Genomic DNA, 23,817 nt, shown 5'->3' on the forward strand with positions numbered 1-23,817 from the left:
CCATATCCATTAAATATCTGGGGTTTTTCTCTCAGCTGGCTAGCTGAGTTCTCAGACAAGCATGTTTCCATCCATACTGAAAGCATGCAGCCCCTCTCCACTTAATGTCTCCAGTTTAAAAGCAGGCTTAAATTTTTACATCTGTAATGTCTGATGGAAAGCAAATAAATTGTTCTTACACAGTTCCCTTTTTAACTCAACGGGTCTGATTTTTATTTACACTGAGGCCCTTTTTGCCCTTATGGCAATGCAGTAGGCCTTTTTGATGAACATAAGCATAAACCATATTAATTAGACCATATGTTGATATTCTTAGCAAAGGACCACCAGCATCGCTCATACTGCCTAACTTACCCTAGTTAATTGTTAAAGTTTAATTCATAAAATGTATAATGAACTGTATTTTAGGTACCAATGTGTTTATGACCTTTTGTCTGGCAGACTATGACTGTACTAGGAGTGTGATTCCAGAGTTTGAGGGCAAGTGTTTGAGGGCAGCCAATATCTGTTACTTTAGAGCTGATTCAGCTATATGGGAATAGTCAAGCCTAATACTGGAAAAGTCTGGAGATGCCACTAGTTGTCAGGAAACCCTGGTTTTAATAGTAGCCTATTTATTTCTCTCATTTTTCCCCAAAGGACCTAACATTTTTACCAGCAGGCAGGTATGAAAGCTGCTGCCATCAGGTGTGAGTTCTAACAAAGCTGTACTGATCATTGTTGAGGGTTTTTTTTTGTTGTGGTGGTGTTTGGTTTGGGTTTTTTGAGATGTGTTTGAAAGGGAGGAAGGTAATTTTTTTAGGATGTGGAAGATCTGGAATTTTAGAAATTAATTGTTTTCCTTCCTTATAGCATCCTCCACTACTGTTCTCTTTGTTTTCCACTTTTCTATAGAGCCATGCCTTTTCTTTTTTCCCCTTTTTCCATTTTTTCTTTCCTTTTCTAGTTAATTTCTTTCACATTTTTGTTGGCTGCTTCCTTTGATAGTTTTGAAGAGCTTCTTGCTTAGGAGGTCCAGGCTGCCTGCAAAGCGTGCTGAGCTCGGGGCCTCACCACCCTTTGGGATCCCTTGGCTGCCTCTCAGACAGCTGGCTGATAGTGGTCACTGTGTGAGCCTCGAAGTGGGATGATCAAAACTGGGCATGTGAGAGATCTGCTTTGCTGTGAGGATGAGCTGTGGCTGCGCCTGAGGCTCAGCTTGCAGGTCTGTTGGTTTCACAGCCGCGCCATGCACTAGCACCCTGTGAGTCTTCATGCTTTTTGGAGCTGCTACCAGTGGGAGGATGCTCAGGGTTTGCACGTTTGTTTTTCAGTTGTGCCTTTGAGGGTGAGGAATGGAGGAGGGAGACTGCCAAGTCTGTCTCATGACATCCTCGCTTTCTACTGTGAGTGATACATCACTGACGGGGGGTCAGTCAGTACAGGCTGCTTCAGTGTCCTGCAGTTCAGGGGTATATAATGCTGCTGCAGCAGAAGAGGATAAAATATTAATGCATTATCAGTGGCCAAATTCTTACCACTTTCAGAGGGGTCAAAATTGACTTCCGGATTCAGCAGTCACCCTTTGTGTCTCACTGCAGACTGGCAGCACAGCCTGCCCCAAGATGAGAGGGGAAAGTTGTATCTGTTGTTCTTCTGTTTCCAGCTGGTTAAGGGGGCATGGTCCAAGGAGGTGGCTTGGATAAGGCCCACTTCCATGTAGCCCAGAGTTTTGGATGCTGACCAAGAAAGTTTTGTTCCTGCTATTGCAGGAAAAAGAAGAGCAGAGTAAGCGCTGCTGCTTGAAGGGCAGCAGCCTCTGCTCACCATGGCTTCCAGCTCCAGCAATAGCAACAGCCCAGCTCTGGTCTCCTCTCCTTGCCCATCACCACTCATACAGCTGCAGACAAGTGAGTGTGGGGGCTGACCGTGCAGAGACGGAAGGAAGGGGTGAGCTGTGTGCCTGGCAGAGGGCAGCGATGGTCCTGATGGGGATGAGGGGGGATGTTTTCTGCAGAAGACACCTGCATTCATGCAAGTGTTTGGCAAGGGGAGGGGTCTGGGGAGCAGAGGACATGGAGTTTGTGTGGTGTTGGAAGCCACTTCTCTTCCAGATGAGTACTGGAAGAGACGATGTGGGTAGTGTGTTGTCACGGTTTGAGGCTGGGCCGGCCACTAACGAATGACAGATGCTCTCTACTAACCCCTCTCCGCTCCCAAAAGGGAAAAGGAAAGAGAACAAGAGAGAGAGACTTTACAGTTTGGAAAAGAAAACTAAAACAGCTTTAATGAAACAATAACAATAAAAGAAAAGATAATAATAAGAATAAGGAAATAATGAAATATATACAATATGTACAAATATGTACAAAACCAATACCGAACCCAACTCCCCCCACCCTGATGACAATACATCACCACCACACCGCAGGGCTGGCACTGGGGCAGTCCCAGGCTGGACTCGGCAGCAGACAGGGATGGAATACAGGAGCTGGACTCAGGCACTGGATTCAGGGATGCACGGATCGGGATCAACGACAGAAGAACAGACAGAGTCCTCCTCAGATGTCGGCCATCAAAGAAGAGAGGAAGAGACCAAGAGAGCGAGACCCTCGTGATCTCTCAGCTTTATGCTGAATATGACGTATATGGGATGGAACACTCTGTTGGTCAGGTTTGGGTCACCCGTCCAGTTCGCTCCTCCCTGTAGGTGCGACCCTTTTCACTCCTGGCACCCCAACACGGAGTACAAGATTTAGCAGTGACCTTAGTCGCTATAAGAACAAGTATAAGCAAGGGCCTCTCTGCGTACCATTCCTTGGTACGAACTATAAACATCAGGCCTTATCACTGCTAGAAGCAGTCACTGTCTGGAAAAACAGGCTGCTGTTTCAGAAAATGCCGTCAGTTAGAGGAGACTTAACTGAAAAGTTAAAGCACTAAAACAGAATTAGTTCTGATTTAGCCCAAATCAGGACATATGTGTAGCGTGGGGTCTGAACCTCTGCGTTGCCTTGCTCTGCTCCACAGAAGAGTTTTCCAGGGTTGACTAAAGTGTTTGAGATGAGTTCTGCACTGATTTCCATCAAAACTAACACATGCAACAGAAGACACCTCTGTTGCTGATAAGATGTGATTTGTTTATGAAGAGCTGTGAGAATTAGATCATTATACACACCGTGACTAATGATTTCTCTGCAGTGATGGCACTCCTGCATTTAGTTGGCATTCCTTTCCCCTCCTGTCGTGTTTAATGACTTTATGTTCAGAAGTCTTTTGCATCCAATATGCAGCAGGCCAAATCCTTCACAAGGCTTTCTGTGATGACCAAATTGCTGTAGTGAATGGAGTTGTTATTTGAGATGGGATTTCGTAAATGCTGCTTCCCCCCCAAAATGTTTGCTGTAATACCTCACCACAGTCATTTTCAGGATGAGCCTGACACCTGTTTTCTTCATCCTTCAGGTTGGTCACTGACATTACATATGAGGAGTAGCAGAGAGAGAGCTGTTCAGTCTTAAGAGAAGTCTCAGGTGGGATGTTACTGATGCCTGTAAGAGATAGTAGGGAAGGAGGAGGCAGACTCTTCTCACAGTGCGTGGTGAAATGACAGCAGGCCATAGACACAAGTTGCAACAAGGGACATTCTGATTAGACCTCAGGGATATTTTTTTCCTCGAGACAGTAGTGAAACATTAGAACAGGTTGCCCAGAAAGCTTGTAGGATCTCTGTCCTTGGAGATACTCAAAGCTGAACTGGACAGGGCCCTGAGTAGCCTGCTCTAAGTTGGTCCTGCTTTGACTGAAGGGTCAGATGACTTCAGGAGATATCTTCCAACACTGATTATTCTGTGGTAGTTCGATTGCAATCAGTATTCCCACAAGCCTACTTCACTGGAGAAGGCTGTTGACATTTTAAAGCCCGCTGTTCTAGAAAGCAGCAACCTAAGAAAAAACGCTGAACGCTGTAGCCTGCAGTAGCCAAACAGGGAAACAAAAGCATTTTTAAAGAAAAGAAAAATTAAATGAAAACAACCACACAGACAAACAAAAAACCTCCATGGGTTTACTGAGATATGATAAGCAGTTTCTGTTGGGTCTAATGGATCTCCTAAAAGATACGGAGAAACACTGAGTGTGACTGAGACTGCATTAACTAAGTGTCTGTAGATTCTGTAAAAAGGGAAGGTTTTCTTTTTTTTTTTTTTCTTCTCAGCTTTACCCTTTCTATGCCATCATAACTAGAAAAATGCTCTGTGGAGTGAAATGTTTTATTAATAATTCGGCAAGATCAAGGGACATTTGAAGTAGCGGAGATATTTCTCTGTTTTTTAAATCAGACTGTAAATTTCTGCAGTTGCCTCATTTCGGCCTGAAGTAGGAACCAAGGTTGAAAGTAAAAGGTCTGTAACTCGCTTCTGGAAATAATGGTATGCATAGGGAATTGATATTTGGGGCATTCATTTAGAAGAATGGGCATTGTTCACTGCCTTGCTGCTGCTTTTATGGCATAAAGGGTCATTGACTCGATTCCCTTGTCCAGATGCTGTGACAGCAAGACTAATGCATTGAGCTGTTCTTCAGATACTGCTTAGCTGAAGGGTATGGTTGTATCTCACACGTGTGAGCATTGCTTATCTATGTACTTGTCCCAACCAAACTACGTTAGAAAAGTGAGGAGTATCTGAAGCTCTAATGAAGGCTGCCTGAAAGTACAAACTGCTGTCTGACATAGTTTCCTGCCTTCCAAAGGATGTGGATGTGTCAGAGTTTAGAGTATTTCCCACTATATATGACCTACATTTTGATCGCTTTCATTTTGTAGCGCAAAGAGAGAAGGTGTTAGAAGCAATATTTTAGTTCTCCGTACAAACAAAATGTTTTCTTGAAAAGTTAGAATTTGGCATATATACACAGGCAAATTTTATGCCAAATTACAGGATCCAAACAGTGCCCAGTGCACCTGTCTCACCTGTCAATGGCAAACCCCCCGGTTATTTCAGTGGGTTGTAAGGTCAAAACCTTACTATTTGAGAGGATAATATTTACAAGCAGTTCTTGCTGTCAGAGTGCTTAAGCACATTAATACTCTGTGTACGGACCTGTCAGGTTTACAGGGCAAATCCTGTCCTGCATTAGGCAGCTGCCTGATGTAAATCTGATCATAAACCCAGATTTCCTTATAGGCTTTTTTCTGGATGATGGTAACTCTGGGAAGCACAAAGCTGTTTAGCAACTGCAAGGACCCTTCTTTGCTGCTGACTCAACCAGAGTGTGTTTTGCACACTGGGGCTGTAAACTACTGTCATCTTTTGGACCACTTTAAACTTGCTGGGAGACTTGTTAGCGTTCAAAGGGTCCCTGGCATCAAATAGCATGCAGCCTCAGAGCCAACATGTGAGCAGTTGGTGAGATAGCTGCAGAAAGCAGTCCTCCAAGAAGTTTGCTACACATAAAGAAAAAATGGCTGCTGCTAATATGCTGCAACCGTCGACCCAGAAAGCACAACCCAAAGCCTATCCACATGCATGTGTAATTGTGTTTAAGTATCTGAAAATCTAAGAGTTTATTTAAATGAAGTTTCAAAGACTGAAGGAAGAGCAGAATCTCTAATCAAAGCTTTTCCTCTGCTGCCGAAGGATAGCTGAAATTTATTAGGCATAACTGTTGAAATAATTAAAAAGCTGAATCTAATAAAATTTTGGAAGAAAAAGATATTGGATTCTGTGGGAGATACTGATTTGTTGCCTCAGTCCTCGATTTTGTTTTAATTGCAAGTGGTTGCTCTTAACATCCCTATTCTAGCTTCTGGTTATGCTGAAATAGCATTCTACCCACATAAGGTAGGTTGGGGAATATGAAATATCTTCATGCCAACATAGAGACCTCATACACTTGGTGCATACCGTCACTGAATGTCCTCTTGTCATAAGCTGTCTTACAGTTGCCTTCTAGAGGACTTTACTGATGATACTAAGAAGCAGTTTTTTCTGATAATTTAGTTTGGCCTGTCAGGGTTTGTTGTCTAGAATCTGCTGAAAGGATTTGTGACAATTTCAATGGGGAAAAAAAAAAGTGTTTACTCTCTTTTTTGATACCTTTGTTAAGGATTTCTAGCAGAGAAGTTTTTGGAATGAAAAAATTCATTCTCCTGGGAATAAATGAAGTAATCAATAAACACTACTGCTAAATGAGGCAAAAGGAGCTTTCTGCAGACAGAGGGCAATTGCCATATGCCTGCAAAAGGCAAATTCTCCCCTTAATTAGGGAATGGCATTGAGAAGGTGGTATATTATAAGGCTAGAACAGTGCTGACCGTGACACACAGGGAAGACTCTGCATGTGTGTGGTCACAGTCCTTCAGGGATGTGAGCTGGCTGCAGAGAGCCCAGCAGGGAGTTAGGCTGCTGCTGGAGAAACTGGCTGCTGTTTAGAAGCACCTGATAGAAAAATACTACTGTGCCAGCATAGTGGCTTAACAAGCTAACAGGATAAGTGGAATACATTGCATTCAAGAGCTGGATAATTCTGTTAACAGAGTGAGGGTTGTAGCTGAAACACTGCCACTAATTAGGCTAGATTTTCAAAGTGGTGCCTGGGATTATAGCCATAATTCTGTCAGTGACAGTCATAGAGCTCACGTCTCCGTTTGCTCCTTTCACAATTTTCCCATTGCATCGCAGTGTGTCCTGTGTTTCCAAGATGTGGAAGAAGGCAAGTGATGGAGAGAAAGGAAGCACTCAGCCTGTGTTTTAGTCAATTTTTTTCCAAAACTATTTCTTTTTAAACTCAGCACTTGGGAGGAAATGGGAGAATTCATCCATTTGCAGATCTGCTGAGGAACTCCCTCTCTAAAGAGGGTGGTAGAATATGAAGCGTGAACTTGGGATGATGTCTTTTATTCCTTTACTGTGGGCAGGTGCTTCACTGCTGAGCTGTGGAAAATGTAAGCCTTTTCCCGCTTGCTTAGAGAATCATAACAGGTTTTAGGGGTTTTTTTGTACTGTGTGGGGAAAAGGAGTAAGTGCCTGTATTTGTCTGTGATGTGCCCGTCTAGGTGTGGTAGAAACACATGATAAAATTGTATTAATCCTGTTTCTTATCAGCGGGACTTTTAAAATAATGAAGTTGGGCTGCGCAATATACTAACATGCTAAAAGGGCCTCAGTGGTGCAAACATGCTTTACCAGCATGCAGCACTATTACTGGTCACTGTGGTGCCCAAAAGCAGATTTTCTAGTACAGCACCAGGCAAACATGGTTACAGCTTCTTCCAGACCCGTGTTCACGCTGTACGTCCCCAAAAGTATTTGCCTTGTTGTAACCTAGAGGTACAAGGAGGCTGAACAGGGGCACCCAAGGCATGCCCTGTAAGCCACTTTAAAGAGCAAGAGTGTTGTCCTTGTTACTCTTCCACGTATCTAGGTAGACTGGTGAAGGGTAAGGTATTTTAGGAGATATTTTTAGTAAGCTGTGAGAGTCTCTGTTTCTTAGCTTCTGCTTAGACAAATTTTTAGTGACACACTTGGAGTTTTGCCTCAGCAAGAGCTGATGGACTGTAGTACTCTGGGATTACTCAAGATTTTTTTTTTTTTTTTTTTTGTAACACATATTATGGCTAAAGAGGGAGGGAGTGTCAGGGGCTCCACTTGCTAGTGTGAATCCTGCCTCCTTTCTCATTCAGGGTCACATAACTTCCCTTCAGCATTTGTAGGAACTACTCACAAGGAAAAGTGATACTAGGATAAGACTATTGTTTTTAGCTTTCCGTCATCTCTTTCTGCCTTCTTTTTTTCTCTTCACTGAAAAAAATGAAAAGTGCTACCAAACGTGGACCTTTTCCTGAGCTCAGCAAATCCCAAGAGACATGGATCTGGCTTCAAGTACCTCCCCGTGGTTTGCAGATAGCCGTCACAGGCTCTGGCGGTTGTCTTTTGCCATGCTTCAAATGCTGAGAAACTCTGCAGCAGAGCAGAAGATTTTTACAGTGTGTTTGTTTACTGGAGAATATTTTAAAGGAAGTACTGATATTTCTCTAACTACTTGAGTGCACATATTCCCATCAGTGGCAATGACACCAGCTCTGATTACAAGCAAAGAAAGCAAAAGGAGGTTTCAATCTGGTTCAGGAAGCTTCTTTGGTTTTCTGAGAGATTCAGCTAAGCTTGGAGTTGCAGCTCATGTCCCATCTCTTCTAGATATACAGAAGCATGTAATAAAAGTGTATTCATCCTGTTCCGTATCAGCAGGAGTTGTAAAATAATTAGGCTGGGCTGCACAATGTGCAAACACGATATTATAAACTAAAAATACTAAACTTATTCAGACTGAGCTCTCACTTCAAGGGCATAAAAGAGCACAGAACTTATTGAGGGAAAATCACATTTGTTCCTTTTTGTACCAAGGACTTCAAGTTTGTAGGATGTCGAGTGATGAGATGAATGTTGTCTTTCTGTCAACTAACTATGTTTTAAGTGGCAGTTGAGAAGATACAGAGGGTTTTTCACCTCCCGATAACTAAATTCAAGGTTTACTTACAGTGGCAAACTCCCAATGTAATTATATTGTAGCCACTAAAACCAGTCTGGATTTCTCTCATGATAAATGGCAAGCAGGAAGAGATGGCCCCTCCGCTTCCCCATCCCAGGCCTCAAGACACTATGGATCCCCGTTGGTGTGGTGGCTGGTGAGCCCTCCTTTGCCCTGCCCTGTGTCAAGTGCTCTTAGCCTTGTCCTTGCTAAGGGGGGCAGTCTGGTATGCATTAGAAAATGGTGAATCTGAAATGCAGCAAATAGCTTTTTTTTAAATTATTTTCAGAAAATCAGACTTAATGTCAGGAGATTTTTCCCCTTCCTCACCTGCCTTTCCTTCTGACTCCTTGAAACGCCAGTATTAAAGGATAATCACTTTCCCGGTCTTCCTAATATCCTTCCCTGTATACATCCATGCATAATTGCTCCTTCCTTTGAGAGAGGCTGTCTTCCTGCTCTTGAACCCTCTCTGGCAGTGCCCTGCTGTGCCTGAGGACCTGTATCGTGGGTGAGAAGGTGCAGCATACGTGTGGGGAGAGTGGCAGACCAGTGCCACCAGACCACTTGAGGACAAGGAGCACGTTTGGGATGGTAGAGCTATACGGGAGGCGTTCGGCTTGGTTGTATGGAGTCTCTAATGGTGCATCCCAGGTCCCAGCCCAACGATAAGCACCTCTCCCTCAGCCTTTCTGCCATGCATTCCCTTTCATGTCTGTCTGGACAAGAAGAAACTTGGAAAAGCTTCAAAAAAGTGTTATGGTGTTTCAGATTGCTAAGGTAAAGTGCTAGACTTTATCAAAATGCCTAGCATTTTGATGTAGCGTAGCATCTCAGAGAGTTATGCTGGGGTAAAATGCAGAGTATATAATTTGTTTACGCAGCAGGGCTGGTTTTTAGACCCCGTGATTGTGTGACTGAGGGGTGAGCACTTGACAGTGTGAGGTACACCTTCTTCACAGAGGAGATGGATCCTTTAGGAGCAAATAAATTTATTTTGTTGTTGTTTCACTTATGGGTCTGGATGTGTTGTTATTCTCTTTGTATAATGCCAAGCTTTGCCAGTGCAGGTTTGGCCATGCTGGGGTCGCTTTGCCTTTATCAAGATTCATGACAATACGCTAGTACAACTGTCTTGATAGAATTTTGCTAATATAAATATGACCCCAGAAGGGTCATTTAATAGCAACGTATCTTTAAGTTTTGAACAGGCTGGTATTTGCAGATCCACCCCAGTCTGTTCAAAGCATAGACTGTTAAACTATTCTTACTGATTTCATGGCAAATCTAAAAACCCTGGAGAAATGTTTAAGGACTGGAAAAAAGCCCATGTTTTGCAAATGTGTGCATATCTAGGTCGATTGGCCCAGTTACTGTCCTGGACAAAATCATGAAAAGACTGTAAGTAGTAAGCATTAAAGGATAATGTGTAATAAATGTCAGGCTGTGACATAGTATGGAAAACACACCTTGACAAGGAAATGTCGTTGTTTCTTGATGGGATCACAACTTCGGCTGGTAAAGGTTACAGAGTTCTTGTCATAAAGTTCTCATAGTCATATGTAATATTCTGATTTAAACAAGTCTATCCGGAAATCAGTGATGGCTTCAATAAATATGCTGAAACCTGTTTAGCTGAGAAGGCCAAAAACGCAATTGCAATTAATTAGCTGTGACCCAACAGAGATTTTTCTACTGGAGTTTGCTCATAGTCCTGCTGTACTCAGTACCCTTTTTCCTATTTGAATAGTCTGTAAGAGACAAAATGATTATGACAAAGGCCAATAGAGCCCATTTTTTTAATAATGGTGTCTAAATTCAACTCATGTATTTAGACCTCATCTGTGTCTTGACCTGCCAGCAGTGCTTGTTGTTTAATCTCTGCTAGCTGGGCTGCAGTTCCCACTTGCCCAGGTTTTGCACTCTCTGGGGGTAAAGAGCAGCTTGTTTTCTAAGTTAAGCTTGACTACACAATATTTAATATACTGAGCAATGAGTCATAGCTGAGTGGGACTTCAGTTACTGTTTCCTGGCAGAAATTGGAACTTCACTGCATAAATGCTCTTTTTCTTTCTTTCTTTTTTTTTTTTTTTCCTTGCCTGAGAGCCAAATGGCAGGAGTGGCGAGGAGCTGCGGCTTCCCGGGAGCAGAGCAGCACTTGGTGTGACTTCAGAGTCAGTGGGAGGTAGTAAGAGTAGCACCACCTCCCTGCTGAACTTGGAGCTTGACTCCCGATGGCATCTCCTCTGCTCTGTTCAGGGAAACAGCAGTGAAAACTGTTGATGATGGGTTCCTGCTGATGCCTCAAACACTCGTTTGAAGGTGTTCTTGCTTCCCAGTTCTGATCATGGCCAGGAGGGAGCCTGGGTCAAAATTTGCACAACAGCACCCCACCAATAAACTTGCTGAACCAAAGACTGACTGACATTTAAAACCTGAACTGTGGAGTACAGAGTCATCTATTTTTTTAATTTTTTTTTTTAATTTTTCCAGGTCACACTCAATGCTTGTTGTTATCATAATTCACAGTTGGTTTTTGCATAGGGTATTAGTAAGCTCTTGGAAGTCTTTCTCGCGTGTATACAATAAACTTGCTGGAACAAGATTTTTCTATGCTAGTACTAAGATGTTATAAAGACAGAAGTTGGTTTTAGAGGTGAGAGACATTTCTCCATCCTTATGTGCTACTTTTATCTCCTGTTTAATAAGCAGTTCATTTTTGGGCAAGGAACTGTAATATTAAAATTAAAGTATTATTTTTGTATCAAAGGAAAAGCCTGCAGGAAGGGATGACATAGGCCACTAGTGATTAAATTATTACCTGGATAGAACATTGTTTTGATTCAATTAGATGACCATTAATCAAATAATAATAAATCAAATTCAATTAGATGACCATTCTTAGTTGTAAAACTAAGAATCTGTAAAAAAGACAGTTACTAAGCAGTTTGTCTGTTCAAGAGTTGTTGGAGGTTACTCTCTCTCACCATTATTTTTCTTCCAACAGATTTTTAAAAGCATTACCAATGAAGATTCAATCCAGGGACAAGGAAGTCGGAGACTGATAAGTTTTTCATTGTCAGGTAAGTTACTGCTGATGTGAAGGTTTTAAGCCCAGAGAGTGAGAAACTGAAGTTACTAAAACCTTTCATGTACATGGGTATGTATGTATATGTACATATGTATATATGCAGGGGGTTTTGCCTGTTGCTCTATAAGTGATGCTGAGACAGAGAATTAATATCTAGGAGTATTGCCAGACTCTCTTCCTTCAATGAGAGTTATGTGCTGAAGTGTCTTATTCAAGTAGTTTTGGGGCTACATTATATTTTCCTGTTTATGATGTGTCACTATAAACGTAGGTCAGGGAAAGCAAGATCAAAGGCGTGTGCTTTAATTAAAGCAAAATGTGATTTGTGGTAGTCCTCTGTTTCTTGCAGAGCACATTCCACAGTCTTGGTTTGGACCTGCGACAGATCCATGTGCCATGGTGCACAAGCTTGTCTGTATTGCTCAGTAGGGACTCTTGGACTTCTTGAGCTTGTGGCTTAAGAAGACTACTCTCACGCCTCTAAATTTTCTGAAGAATGTTCAGCCTCATTACTTGGCATATCACTGCAGGTTTTAAGGGCTTAATGTGGTTCCATGAAGCAGCTGTGGACCATTTTATAGAATCATAGAATGGTTTGGGTTGGAAGGGACCTTAAAGACCATCTTGTTCCAACCTTCCACTAGGCCAGGTTGCTCAAAGCCCCATCCAGCCTGGCCTTGAACACTGCCAGGGAGGGGGCAGCCACAGCTTCTCTGGGCAACCTGTGCCAGTGTCTCAGCACTCTCACAGTGAAGAGCTTCTTCCTAATATCTAATCTAAATCTCTGCTCTTTCAGTTTGAAACCATTACTCCTCGTCCTATCACTCAACTCCCTGATAGAGAGTCCCTCCCCATCTTTTCTGTAGGCCCCCTTTTATATATTGAAAGGCTGCAATAAGGTCTGCCCAGAGCCTTCTCTTCTCTGGGCTGAACAACCCCAACTCTCTCAGCCTGTCCTCACGGGGGAGGTGCTCCAGCCCCCTGATCACCTTCGTGGCTTCCTCTGGACCTGCTTGTCTTTCTTATGCTGGGAGCCCCAGAGCTGGATGCAGAACTGCAGGTGGGGTATCACCAGAGCAGAGCAGAGGGGGAGAATCAACTTCACTCAACCTGCTGGCCACACTGCTTCTGATGCAGCCCAGGATGCGATTGGCCTCCTGGGCTGTGAGCGCAACTGGCAGCTCATGTCCAGTTTTTCATCCACCAACACCCTCAAGTCCTTCTCTGCAGGGCTGCTCTCCATCCACTCATCACCCAGCCTGTATCTGTGCTTGGGATTGCCCTGACCCAGGGGCAGACCTTGCACTTGGCCTTGTTGAACTTCATGAGGTTCACACAGACCCACCTCTCCAGCCTGTCAAGGTCCCTCTGGTACGGCCTCCCTTCCCTCCAGCGTGTCGACTGCACCACACAGCTTGGTGTCGTCGGCAAACTTGCTGAGGGTGCACTTGATCCCACTGTTCATGTCACTGACAAAGATGTTAAATAGCACTGGTACCATTTAATCTGTTTTTGGTAAAAACAATCTGTAAATCACTTCTGTAGAAAAAATCCATTTGTCAAAAGAGCAAGATTCTCATTTTGGAATTTTATGCTGGCTACTTGGTTTCCATCTTTTTTAGCTCCTGGAAGACAAAGAGAATGATGCTGAACTTGACTTGGAAATTCTTTGAGGAAGTAGTACAGAGGAAAAAAAAGAGTTATAGCTAGTTCAAAATTTTTGCAAGTGTAGGCCTTCCTGTATAAAGTCCTACACTCGGACAAGCATTGCAATACATGATTTGTTTGGCCATATGATTTATTTCAGGCTTCCCTCTAAATTGTGTTAAAGTCAACTATGACTTCCATATCTCTTTAATATTAAGTGTGCAAGTCAGTGCTTTTCCAAATTAGGTGGCCGGTGTGGTTCTTGAGCGGTTATATATGCTATATGGCAGGTTAGACTGACATGAGATGAGGCTTTTTCAACACATCACTTATTTTTGCACGGTTGAACACCGGGCAGCCATCCAGTCATGTCAGTTTGATAAAACCACAGGTTTAGCTCAACAGAAATAAAGTAGTAGAGTTAATATTTTTTTAATGTTCTTAAATAATCTTGCACAGAAAATGTTGCCCAGAATTAATTACATTTTTTCATTCTCAGATTCTTTGGCCTAGTAGACCAAGAGGTGTCAAGAGTAATAATTTGTGAGACTGCTAAATAATGTTGTCTAAGTGGGCCCTTTTATAAACTTAACTACTTAATTTACAGCTTGAATTCAAAGTATATGGAGTCCATACCTTGTAATGCATTTGGGATAGCTTGTTCTAGTGGTTTGCAAGCAATTTGCATCACATTCATATTAACAGCATCATCACAGCCAGGTATTTGAAAGGCTTTGAGCTCACAACTGTTTTATCAAAAATCTTTGGTATCAAAATAGCTCAAATTCAGTCTTTCTGAAATTAACATATTAGCATGACACAAGGGTTTATTTATTACCTTCTTACTTAGTCAACAACCACAAAAAAAATGTTGTTGTCTGTCTCAAAGTAAAATTGTTGCTATTCCTGTGTCTGTTGTGCTAGCTAATAAAATGCAAATCAAACCAGGCCTTGTTGTGCTAGCTAATAAAATGCAAATCAAACCAGGCCTTCCAGAGGTATTGGAAGGGACTGGGATTCCATTCCATTTGCATTGTATCACAGCAATAACCTCTATTGTCACAAGTCCTTTCAGCCCATATAGACTTCTCCTTTTCAATATCTATATTTTAGTATACTGGCACCTTCACTGTTGTTGCTTCAAAGTTAGCTTTCCAAATTATGGTTGATTTCGTTGCAATTAAAAAAAAAAAAAGTGTAAGACCATTAGTCTGACTGAGGACCTTTGCGTTACGTGCTGCACCAACACAGAGCCGTCGTGCCCAAAGCAGTTTATCATCTAAAGAATGCAAGAACAGCTATGCCTTCTACCATATCAATTTTTAAAAAGAAAAATCTACTGGAATGCGAGAGAAAAATCTCAAAGTAGGCCAAATCCCAAGAAGTGCTGAACATCATCAGTCCATTTCAGCTGGCTTCTATTGCCTGCTCTACTGCCTAGACACTCCAGTGAGACCCTACGTTAAAATGAACTGCACAGAAACAGTTTCTTTCTGAAAGTTGATGACAAAGTGCTTTATTCTTTCTGTAGTTTTATTGAGTATTTGCTTGGACAAAAGCCAGTGGGTTTCACTGGAAGTTTTGCTTGAGAAAAGATTTCTGGATTGAATAAAAATGTTGAATGAAGAAAAAAGTATAAGTTAATGCTTCAAGGCAAAAGGATATTGCTAGCTTCTTGAGAACAGAAGTAGCTGAGAGTTTGCGTTACGTCAGTAGGAGGTTTGTTTTTGTCGTGTTTGCCTCTTTGCAGACTGGAAGTTGGTCTTGTGAAAGGTTAGTTCAGATTCATAGGTTCATTAGCAACACTGATCTCAGAGAAGATAATTTGCTGTGATTAGGCTTCTTAATCGTTTTTATGATGACTGTATTATTATAGCTTTCATTATTTAAAATACCAAGAGGAATATTGTGAGCCTAATTTAGCTAGATTAAGTACAGTCTTTAAGGAAAACTATGCAGTCACTTTGCATTTACTTTCCAACATGACTTTTCTGCTGTCACCAGTGAATGTCACACTTCTGATAAGGTGGCTGAAAGTGTCAGAGCTCTCTCGCATGAAGTACAGAAGGAAGAAATGCGCTAAGCTTCCCAAGATGTACCAGCTCCTTCACTGAAGGTTCATGGTTTAGCAACAGTATAACGTATTCGCTGAAAGCCCTTAACCATTCTGTTGGCTGGTATATTTAGAAAGTGTTATCGTGAGGTTTGTATGATATGCCTCCTATCTGTATGTTGCATCAAATAACTTTTTTCAAGCTTTAATATTTCACACCTTGTGTGTTTGCACACTCTTTGTTTACAAGTGTTCTTGTGGAATAAATGACCGAAAGATCTGAATATTTCACAAAAATTCAGGCATTTGTTCTCATCGCACCTCTCTGAGAAATGTTGTTAGTTATTTTTGTGTGGCTTTCAGACCACAGGTAAAATCAGTTGTCAGTTTATGGAAGTCAGAGTATAAATCACAACTGAAAACAGTATTAGGTCTGCTAAGGGTCACTTTGACAACAGTAGTTACCATGAAATGCTTGATCAGAATACAGGTATATAATTGTCTCTATCTTCCAGCCATTTTTTGGAATCCTAGTGACTGACTTTATAACAGGAGTTCTAGCCACTGAATTTTGTTTCTTTAATGTTGCTATAAGCCTGCCTCTTTTTCCACCCTCCCCAACTCAAGCTAACTTACCCAGATGTATTCTTTATAAACGTGAGCTACTAATCATTCGACTTTTTCTTACCTGTCAGAGCTTGTGTGAAGGTGAGGTGACTTTCTACCACCTCCAGTACACCTGTGCCTGCGAAGTACTGCAGTGCTCTAGACTTAACAGTTTTAAAGGCCTCAAAAGGCTTTGAATTCAACGACTCTGTTATCCTATATAACACAGGCCACCTTGCTCCATGGTGTGGAGCTTTGTGTGAGTTTGGTTCAGACGTATCTGACAGACAGGAGTGTAGTCTGGATCTGAGGGTACCAAGAGATGGTGCTTTGCTCCAGTGGTTAATCACTTGCAGTGATAAAAACTCCCCCTCGCTGTATTAAGCTGTTCAGGCTTTTTCTGTGTTTTTCTTCTTGATGAAGACAATTAAAAAGGTAGCCTGTCTTTCAGCCATTTTTGAATAATTAATTTCTCTATTCCCTTTCATTTATTAATAGATCTGTTTTCTTCCTGATACCTCTGCTGCCCTCCCCCCCCCCCCCCCCCCTTACACAAATGAGAATCCCTTTCATTTTCCTGTGTAGGATTTGCAGCTAGAAAAATTCTTTTCTCCTCCTTTCCACTGTCTTTAATGTTTTGCCTGGGAACCTCATGTGACAGAAATGTTTTGGGTTACCTGCTCCACTTTGTAATTTTTTTTAAAATCTTAGATCTTTAAACACCTCCTTGTGCAACTAAACCAGCCAATTCTTTCTTTCTTACATTCTTTTTTAAAAGGAAAAAAGAGTCTGTCTACAGATATGTAGATTTGTAAGAGCAGAAAGAACCACTTTAATTAATCTGATTTAACCCCTTGCATATCACCAAGTGTAGAACCTCCTTCAGTAGCTGATCAATGTACTACATTGTACATTATGTAGTGTCTTTCTCAGTTCCCCTGCATTATTTTGCTGTGTTGGATTTTAAGACTTCTTATCACTGCACATTACTGTTTGATTTCTAAAATTCCTTATGTTTGCTTTGTGAACTATAATACCAGATGCAGTACTTCTGTGAATCTGTGTTCACTTTCCTTTACAATGCATTTTAGTATCATCTACTGCTGCATGAATCAAATTCGCATTTCCAAACCAATGCAGTATCGCTGTGCTCTTACTGTTGAAAGATTATTACAGTACTGGTAGCTAAAATAATTTCTATTTCTTCAAAAGCACGTAGATGAGAGGCAGTACTTGTGTGCCTCCTGTTGAATCTTGAGCAAGCAGAGTTTTGTTGTTACTTCTTTGAAGCCACCACTATCGTATGTAGCTCAGCTCAGTATATGAACTGCTGCCCTCTAAAATAGGTCCTGCTTGTTCTGATCAAGCTCTGCAAAGTGCACTTCACAAAAGAAACACTGACATATTAGCAGCCTTGCAAATACCTTACCTCATCGGTAGTCAACCCAGATACAAGTCCTGTCCAAGTACATTTTTTCAGTATCAGAACCCAAGCTGACAGCACTTTGGGAATTTACGAAGGAAAAGTGAAGGGAAATGTTGGAGCCATCCGTTGACATCCTAATTAGCAACTCTCTTATGATAGTTCATATAACAAGGCACAATAAGCCATGTTCATGATACATCAGGATCTCAGTAAGATGACAGTATTTTTATTCTGCCATTAATGAGCAGACCATAGAGAGAACACATTCCATTTTGATATTCATCAAGCTAAATCGCAATCTAAATTGACTGTGGTCTTTCCAGTGACCCTTTGATCTTGTTCACTGTCCTGGTAACTTTTCAGTACTTCATTAGTTATGGTTTTAGACCATAGCTGTGCAAGTTTGGTGTAACTTAAGATGTCTTCATCTTCTCTGAGGGTCAGGTGGCTCATGAGGAATAGATATCATTTCCTGGTTCTGAGAGCATGAGGCTAGTGTGCTAAATAAGAAAAATGTGAATTCAATGAGTTGACCGTAGAGTTTCTGGGGCTTAATGTTCTCTCACACAAGGGTCAGCATAGCTATCTGTAAGACATCTATTGTCATCAGTAGGATGGTGGTTAGAAACATCAAGGACACTCAGTACCTGTTGTCCGTTGTTGGAAGGGATTTGTCAATTGTACTAGAACATCAATATCAGTTTCTCAAAACTAGTAGCTCCACTACTCATGAGTCTTTGACCCTTCTGCTGGTTTGTAGACTCTGGTCTACTTCAGTGAAATAAAATACACACCATCGAGAGACTAGGTGGACTCAAGTCTTCTTGAGGCACATCTGTAAACTGCACAGAGTATCCTTGTGTATTACTTCTAGGAAAGTTGTTCCACAGCTGTTGACAAAAGCTCCTCATCCCTTGGGGAGAACAGTGTCTAAGTTCTTTAACTTACTACTGACAAATTGATGACCAGACTAAATGTAATTAATTGAGAAAACTGACTGCTCCAGACTCTGGTTCTTGCTCTGATTCTCCATCCTTTTCTGTCATGCTCCTACACGGAGCATGGGTCTGGACTAGTGCCTCGCTGTCTCTGCAGGTCACTGAAATACTGTCTTTATGGTAGTTTTGCGGATCATTACTGTTGGAGAATCTCCTTGCTAAGCATGACAAAGTGTGACTCGCAAACCCAAATCGTACCTCTCCCCTGATGTTTTGAAAGCTTAGTCACTTGTATTGAAGCAAAATCAAACTTGGTAAAACACAGATGTGTTCGAGCTGTGCCTGTTGGAATTGATATCCCCACCTGGCTCCATGTTTTGCTGGTGAATACATGCTAGTTTCCAAATTACCACAAACATAGAGTCTCCATCACTTTCCAGTCACCAGTGCCCCAGAGTTTGTGACACTGCATGGAAGATGGATTTGCAGAATGATCCTTTACAAGGCAGACAGGGAAGTCTAAGGCCCACCTTAGGGACAGAGGCTGTGTGCATGCAAATGACCTAGAGCAAAGCTTCCTTAGGTCTCAACCAGACACCCAGAGACCAGGATATACGGAAGGGAAGCCCTGAAGTTGACACAAATGCATAATTCACTTGGGGTCAGCAGCAGGCAGCAGTTAGTATAAGCCGTTTTTCAACATTGAAGTGAGCCTAGCTAGATTAGGGTGAATGTACTGAAATTACTGAAAGTCTGCAGCAGTGGATGAGTCTGTGGTTGCTTTGTCTCCACATGGATTCCTTCCTTCTGTCATTTTCCATGAGAGATGGCCTGCCATTATTAAACTGTTAAATGTGTATAACCTCTTTCACGCTAAAGTGTGGTTAATGAGTAAATGGATGACTGACATATGCTATATTAATAACTTTTTTTAAGAGACTGGATGAAAATACACCTTTGCAAAGGATAGATGGGTTGTCTTGGTAGCACTTCCTCATATGCCTCCAAGAAATGCACTGTAAAACTACAGTGTACAGCAAGGCACATACAAGCCTTCTGGCATTCATTGGTTTCACCAAAGATTTAAATTTAGTTAACCTGAAACCATCACTTAAATATTTATTATCTTTAGAACGTTTTTCTGAAGCCAATACAGCTAAGAGAGAAACATTTTCATTTGGGGAAGCAGAATAGCTGGGCTTCTTCTGTTGGGATGTTACGGAGCAGTGATAAGAGAGTCCCTGAGACTTTGGTTATAACAAGTTACAGTATCCATAGGTTCCACTTAAATTAAATGGACTTCTTCTGGATATCTGCAGATGCTCATGTAGCTTTATTCAGAGCTTTTGCATTTTTGATGCTCTGATTTTCACAGTGCTGAGGATTTGTGGTGAGATACGTTAAGTATAACTGGGATATTTGTCCTTGAGAAAGCTATTTCCACTATCCCTATGAGTGCTTTGGGCATTAAAAATTGAAGTTTCTAACTGACATTTTTACAAAATTTGTTGTATTGTGCAGTTTAAGCAAGAAAATGACACACATAAGATTTCCTGTTGTGTGCTTAGCTATATTATTTTTTTCTCATCCAAATGCAAAACTTAGGGTGCTAAGGTTAAGAGTACCTTCACCTTCATGGCTGTGCCTAATTCCCATAACTGAAAAGAGACTGGTAGGTCATCATAATATGTATGTTCTTTATGATACATAATATATATGTATACATAATTGAGTGCTGATTATTTTCTTTTCTGTCTATCAATAGACCATTTTTTTGCACAGTGGTACCCAAAGATAGTGCCATCTTTCTTTGAAGGAGAAAAATCAGAAACATATACAGCAATAAATATTTCAGTTTCAGAATCTTTTGAGGAAACATCAGAGAGAAAGAAAATAAGATCCCGGAGGTCTTTTTCTCCTCTCATATGTTAGCAGCCTGACACTATTACACTGCTGGGCCTTATCATTCATCGTGCTTTTGCAATCTTGGTTTCTATTTTTGGAATGTATTTCTAACAGTACAACTTCCAGAGCAAAAGAGTTTGCCATGTAGGATTTCATCAGGCTGATAGATGAGATACGTGCTGGTTACACAGAGATTGTATGCTGTGAAAAAAAAATTTCAGCGTTATCAGCTTGAACCAGATAATTTTCTTTGTGTAACAGTGTTGCTAGGAGCATGACAGTACGTACTGCCAGCAAAGTACTTTCAAATAGGCTATTAGTAGTGATACCCTCTATTTTTTGTTAATTGTTAGAGAATGTCACAAGAATGAGGTTCTTAAAATACAGTCTGTTTCAGGACCATCTGTCCAATGGCTTTTGAATATCTGCAACATGAATTGAGTGCTGGAATAGATGATTAAAACCAATCAGAACAAAACCTGTACTTTTTAACTTGCACATTTTATTGTGTTGTCTATTACCGTATGTTAAGGAAGCAAAATATAACTGGGTGAATCTTATCCCTGTTCTTGATAGAGCTGATGTTTGTGTGGAATGTCTATGATTTTCAGATTCATCAAAAATATCTGCCTGGAGGGTTTTACATGATCTCTCGCAACCTGCTGGCATAATTGGGTTTTTAATCAGAAGAGAATTAAAATACTGTGAAAATTAATGTTTTTCAAAACCTGCCTTATAAAAAAAAAGTGTTTAAATTGGATGTTTAGGTATATACCTAAGCAGTTTTGGAAACTATCTTGTGAATACTTTATATCTCTTTATATCTCTTCAATACAGCAAGAGAAAGTAGGCAGAATGCAGTTCAGTGCTTATAGCCTTATGTGAAATATGGTTTTAAATGGAGGAGGAGAATCTCCATATAAAGACTGGTGGAAAATAAATTAGCTACTGAACTCGCTAATGGGAATAAGTGCTTATATTTTCCAAAGAAAGCTTAGAAATGCCTCTGGGAAAAGACAAGGCCAGAGGCTTTAGTTTGTAGCTGTTGAGCCAAGATTAATAGTATACCGGTAGATTTGTTTGAATTTCACTGGTTTTGTGTCTTTCTTCAGAACGTTATGAGTAAATTTTGAAATAAGTACCTTGTCTGCACAACTCGTATTACACTTCCTGGGAGTTCTGCAGCTAGAAAGCCCTGCTTAAAATTTGGATATTCTATACAAGGGTTTTCCAGAGTTACTGCAGGTAAAGTCTCCTCCCCCATGCAGGGAAGGAAATGTTTTAAGTGGAAAAAATGTAAAATGACTTCTCATGTAGAAAAAAAGTGGTCTAAAAGATAAGATTCCTAGAAAGATAAAATTGATACCTAGGAGAAGTGACATATATTGGGTACCAAATGCCATGTCTATGTGATTAAATGGATGGATCTCTTTTTCAGAGTAGTCCTACCACTGGAGTCAGGCTGAGCAAGTGCTTAGCTCCTTAGAAAAAATCAGCAGATCAGTTAAGTTGCATAAATATTTAGAAGCCAGATCACTCTGCACGATCAGGTTGTAAAATTTGCAGTTTTATTATATAATAATTTGTAAATCCTAAATCACAAGATCATCATGATTTGGCTTTGCATTACCTCACAAGAAACAGTGAGATTTTTACTATTCCTGCCATACTATTTGAATTCCTTACCAGTATCCCATATGCTTTTCCTAACATCCCAGAGAACTACCTGGAATGTGAAAAATAATCGGGTTATTTACTTTCTTTCAGATTTCCAGGCTTTTGGTCTGAAGAAAGGAATGTTCTTCAATCCAGATCCTTATCTGAAGATTTCCATCCAGCCTGGAAAACATAGCATCTTCCCAGCGCTTCCTCATCATGGACAGGAGAAGAGATCTAAGATCATGTGTAATACTGTTAACCCAATCTGGCAAGGAGAGGTAAGCAGGAGAGGGTGTTGAGCTGAGACTTTTCTTAAAACATGGAAATTACTCTAGCAGTATCCCTCTTTTTTTTTTTTTTTTTAATGTTATTTATTCTTTTCTTGGCTAAAAAGTTGTTGACCTATGTTTGTATTTCATGACTTATTGTCTTAATGCAAAAGGCTTAATTAGCTGCAAAGATGAATGATACACTAAAATTTTAGTGTGGGTTATACTTTGTGGATGTAGTTTATGAAGTTGTTAATTATTGAAGGCAGGCATAAAACAGAATTGAAAAATAAACTTGGAAAGGCTGCCACTACATTGTCATAGTGTTCTTACACAGAGAGGAGACTTTATATAAAGCAGAACAAGTGTAGCATGCAAATAAAACAAATCTATGTGATTGAAAAGCATCAGTGGCAATATAAATTAAAGGCAGCTTTGGCACATTTGCCGATCACCTTGAAGAAATACTCTCTAGCCTGCTGCTTCTTGTTGGAAGGGCTTAGTAGGTATTAATGAGATCTGAGAGTTCGATTGCTGCCTGCTGTTTCTAAATTACATGCGAAAAGGCAACAGGCAGCAAAGAATAAGGAATCTCTTTGGACTTAAAGGAGCCTGACATGATGGGTGTGATTTACTGGCGTTCTCTGTCAGACCAATATCTCCACTGCAGGGAAGAGTAGAAGTAAATAAGTAGACTAAATAGATTTATTCAAATTTAAATGCAAATTGTAAAGTAGTTTAGGGATGATTAGTCAAACTGTATAAACATGGAAGTGTGAGTGGGGAAAAGAGACAGCAGAAATGTCGCTGAATGCTTCTGCCTGGAGAAGGATGGTCAAGAAACTAGGTAGCACATCAGGTTATGCGACAGGTGAGCCTGCGTGGGGGAGGTTATATGGCAGGGGCAGGGGGGGACAACCTTGAAACTAAGACGAGAAAAACACCTTCTAACAGGACTTAATTAAGTGGAACGCCCTGTCATGAGACATTCTCCAAGCCATACCTTCTCTGTAGCTTCAAGCATTTGATGTATCTGACTGAGGGGTCCCAGGTCAAGATGAGGAGCTGGAACTGACATGGAGGATTAGGGAGTTGGCAGAGATCTTTCAGTAAAGTGCATAAGACACAGGCCTAGAGGTGGGCAGGCCTGAAGGGGAAACATGCTGTGTGTCACACTCAGTATGTGTGATTGTGGGAGCTGGCAACAAGTGTGGATACCAGGAGCTGACACTCAAAGGAGGACAGAGGATATGAATATGATCGCACCATGTTATATCAGCCAGAGTTAACTTCTGAGTTGGTACACAGGCTGTCCTTACCCAAAGAGGGATGTAGCAGCTCTGCTAATGGAGGCTGAAAATAGGCTTTTCAGAAGCACTCAATACTGGCCAGAAGTCTTCTCTTGACAAAGACAGCCCCTAGCCAATGTAATTTGTTCTCACTTCAAGGTCCTTGTGCACTGCTGGAGGATAAAATAACCAAAGAGTAAGAATATGACCCTGATAAAATGTCAAGGTTGTCTTCTCCTCAGGCCAATGCAGGATGGCTGAGTTTGTGGGCTGACATTTCTGTTCCAGGGGAGTTTGGCAGCAAGAAAAGGAGAAACAATGAAATGGCCTAATTATGGTCATCAGAAAGCAAAAGAGCACAGCTGGCTTCCAGCTTCTCTGTTCAGCCCGCTAGTTTTCTTGGTTGCGTGCAAGCATGCTGCTTCT

At 41.1% G+C, this 23,817-nt stretch overlaps 1 protein-coding gene across 1 annotated transcript in view; it reads left to right on the forward strand.

The window, feature by feature from the left end:
* Positions 1-23,817, forward strand: part of HECW1 (HECT, C2 and WW domain containing E3 ubiquitin protein ligase 1) — a 174,457-nt gene that overhangs the window by 62,253 nt on the left and 88,387 nt on the right. The window contains exons 4-5 of the mRNA XM_086467608.1: positions 11,516-11,591; positions 21,942-22,111. Coding sequence (XP_086323734.1) covers positions 11,516-11,591; positions 21,942-22,111 — 246 coding nt within the window. The remainder of the gene's footprint in view (positions 1-11,515; positions 11,592-21,941; positions 22,112-23,817) is intronic.

This window comes from Leptosomus discolor, chromosome 7 (assembly GCF_034619465.1).
Source record: "Leptosomus discolor isolate bLepDis1 chromosome 7, bLepDis1.hap2, whole genome shotgun sequence".
Lineage (NCBI taxonomy): Eukaryota > Metazoa > Chordata > Aves > Leptosomiformes > Leptosomidae > Leptosomus > Leptosomus discolor.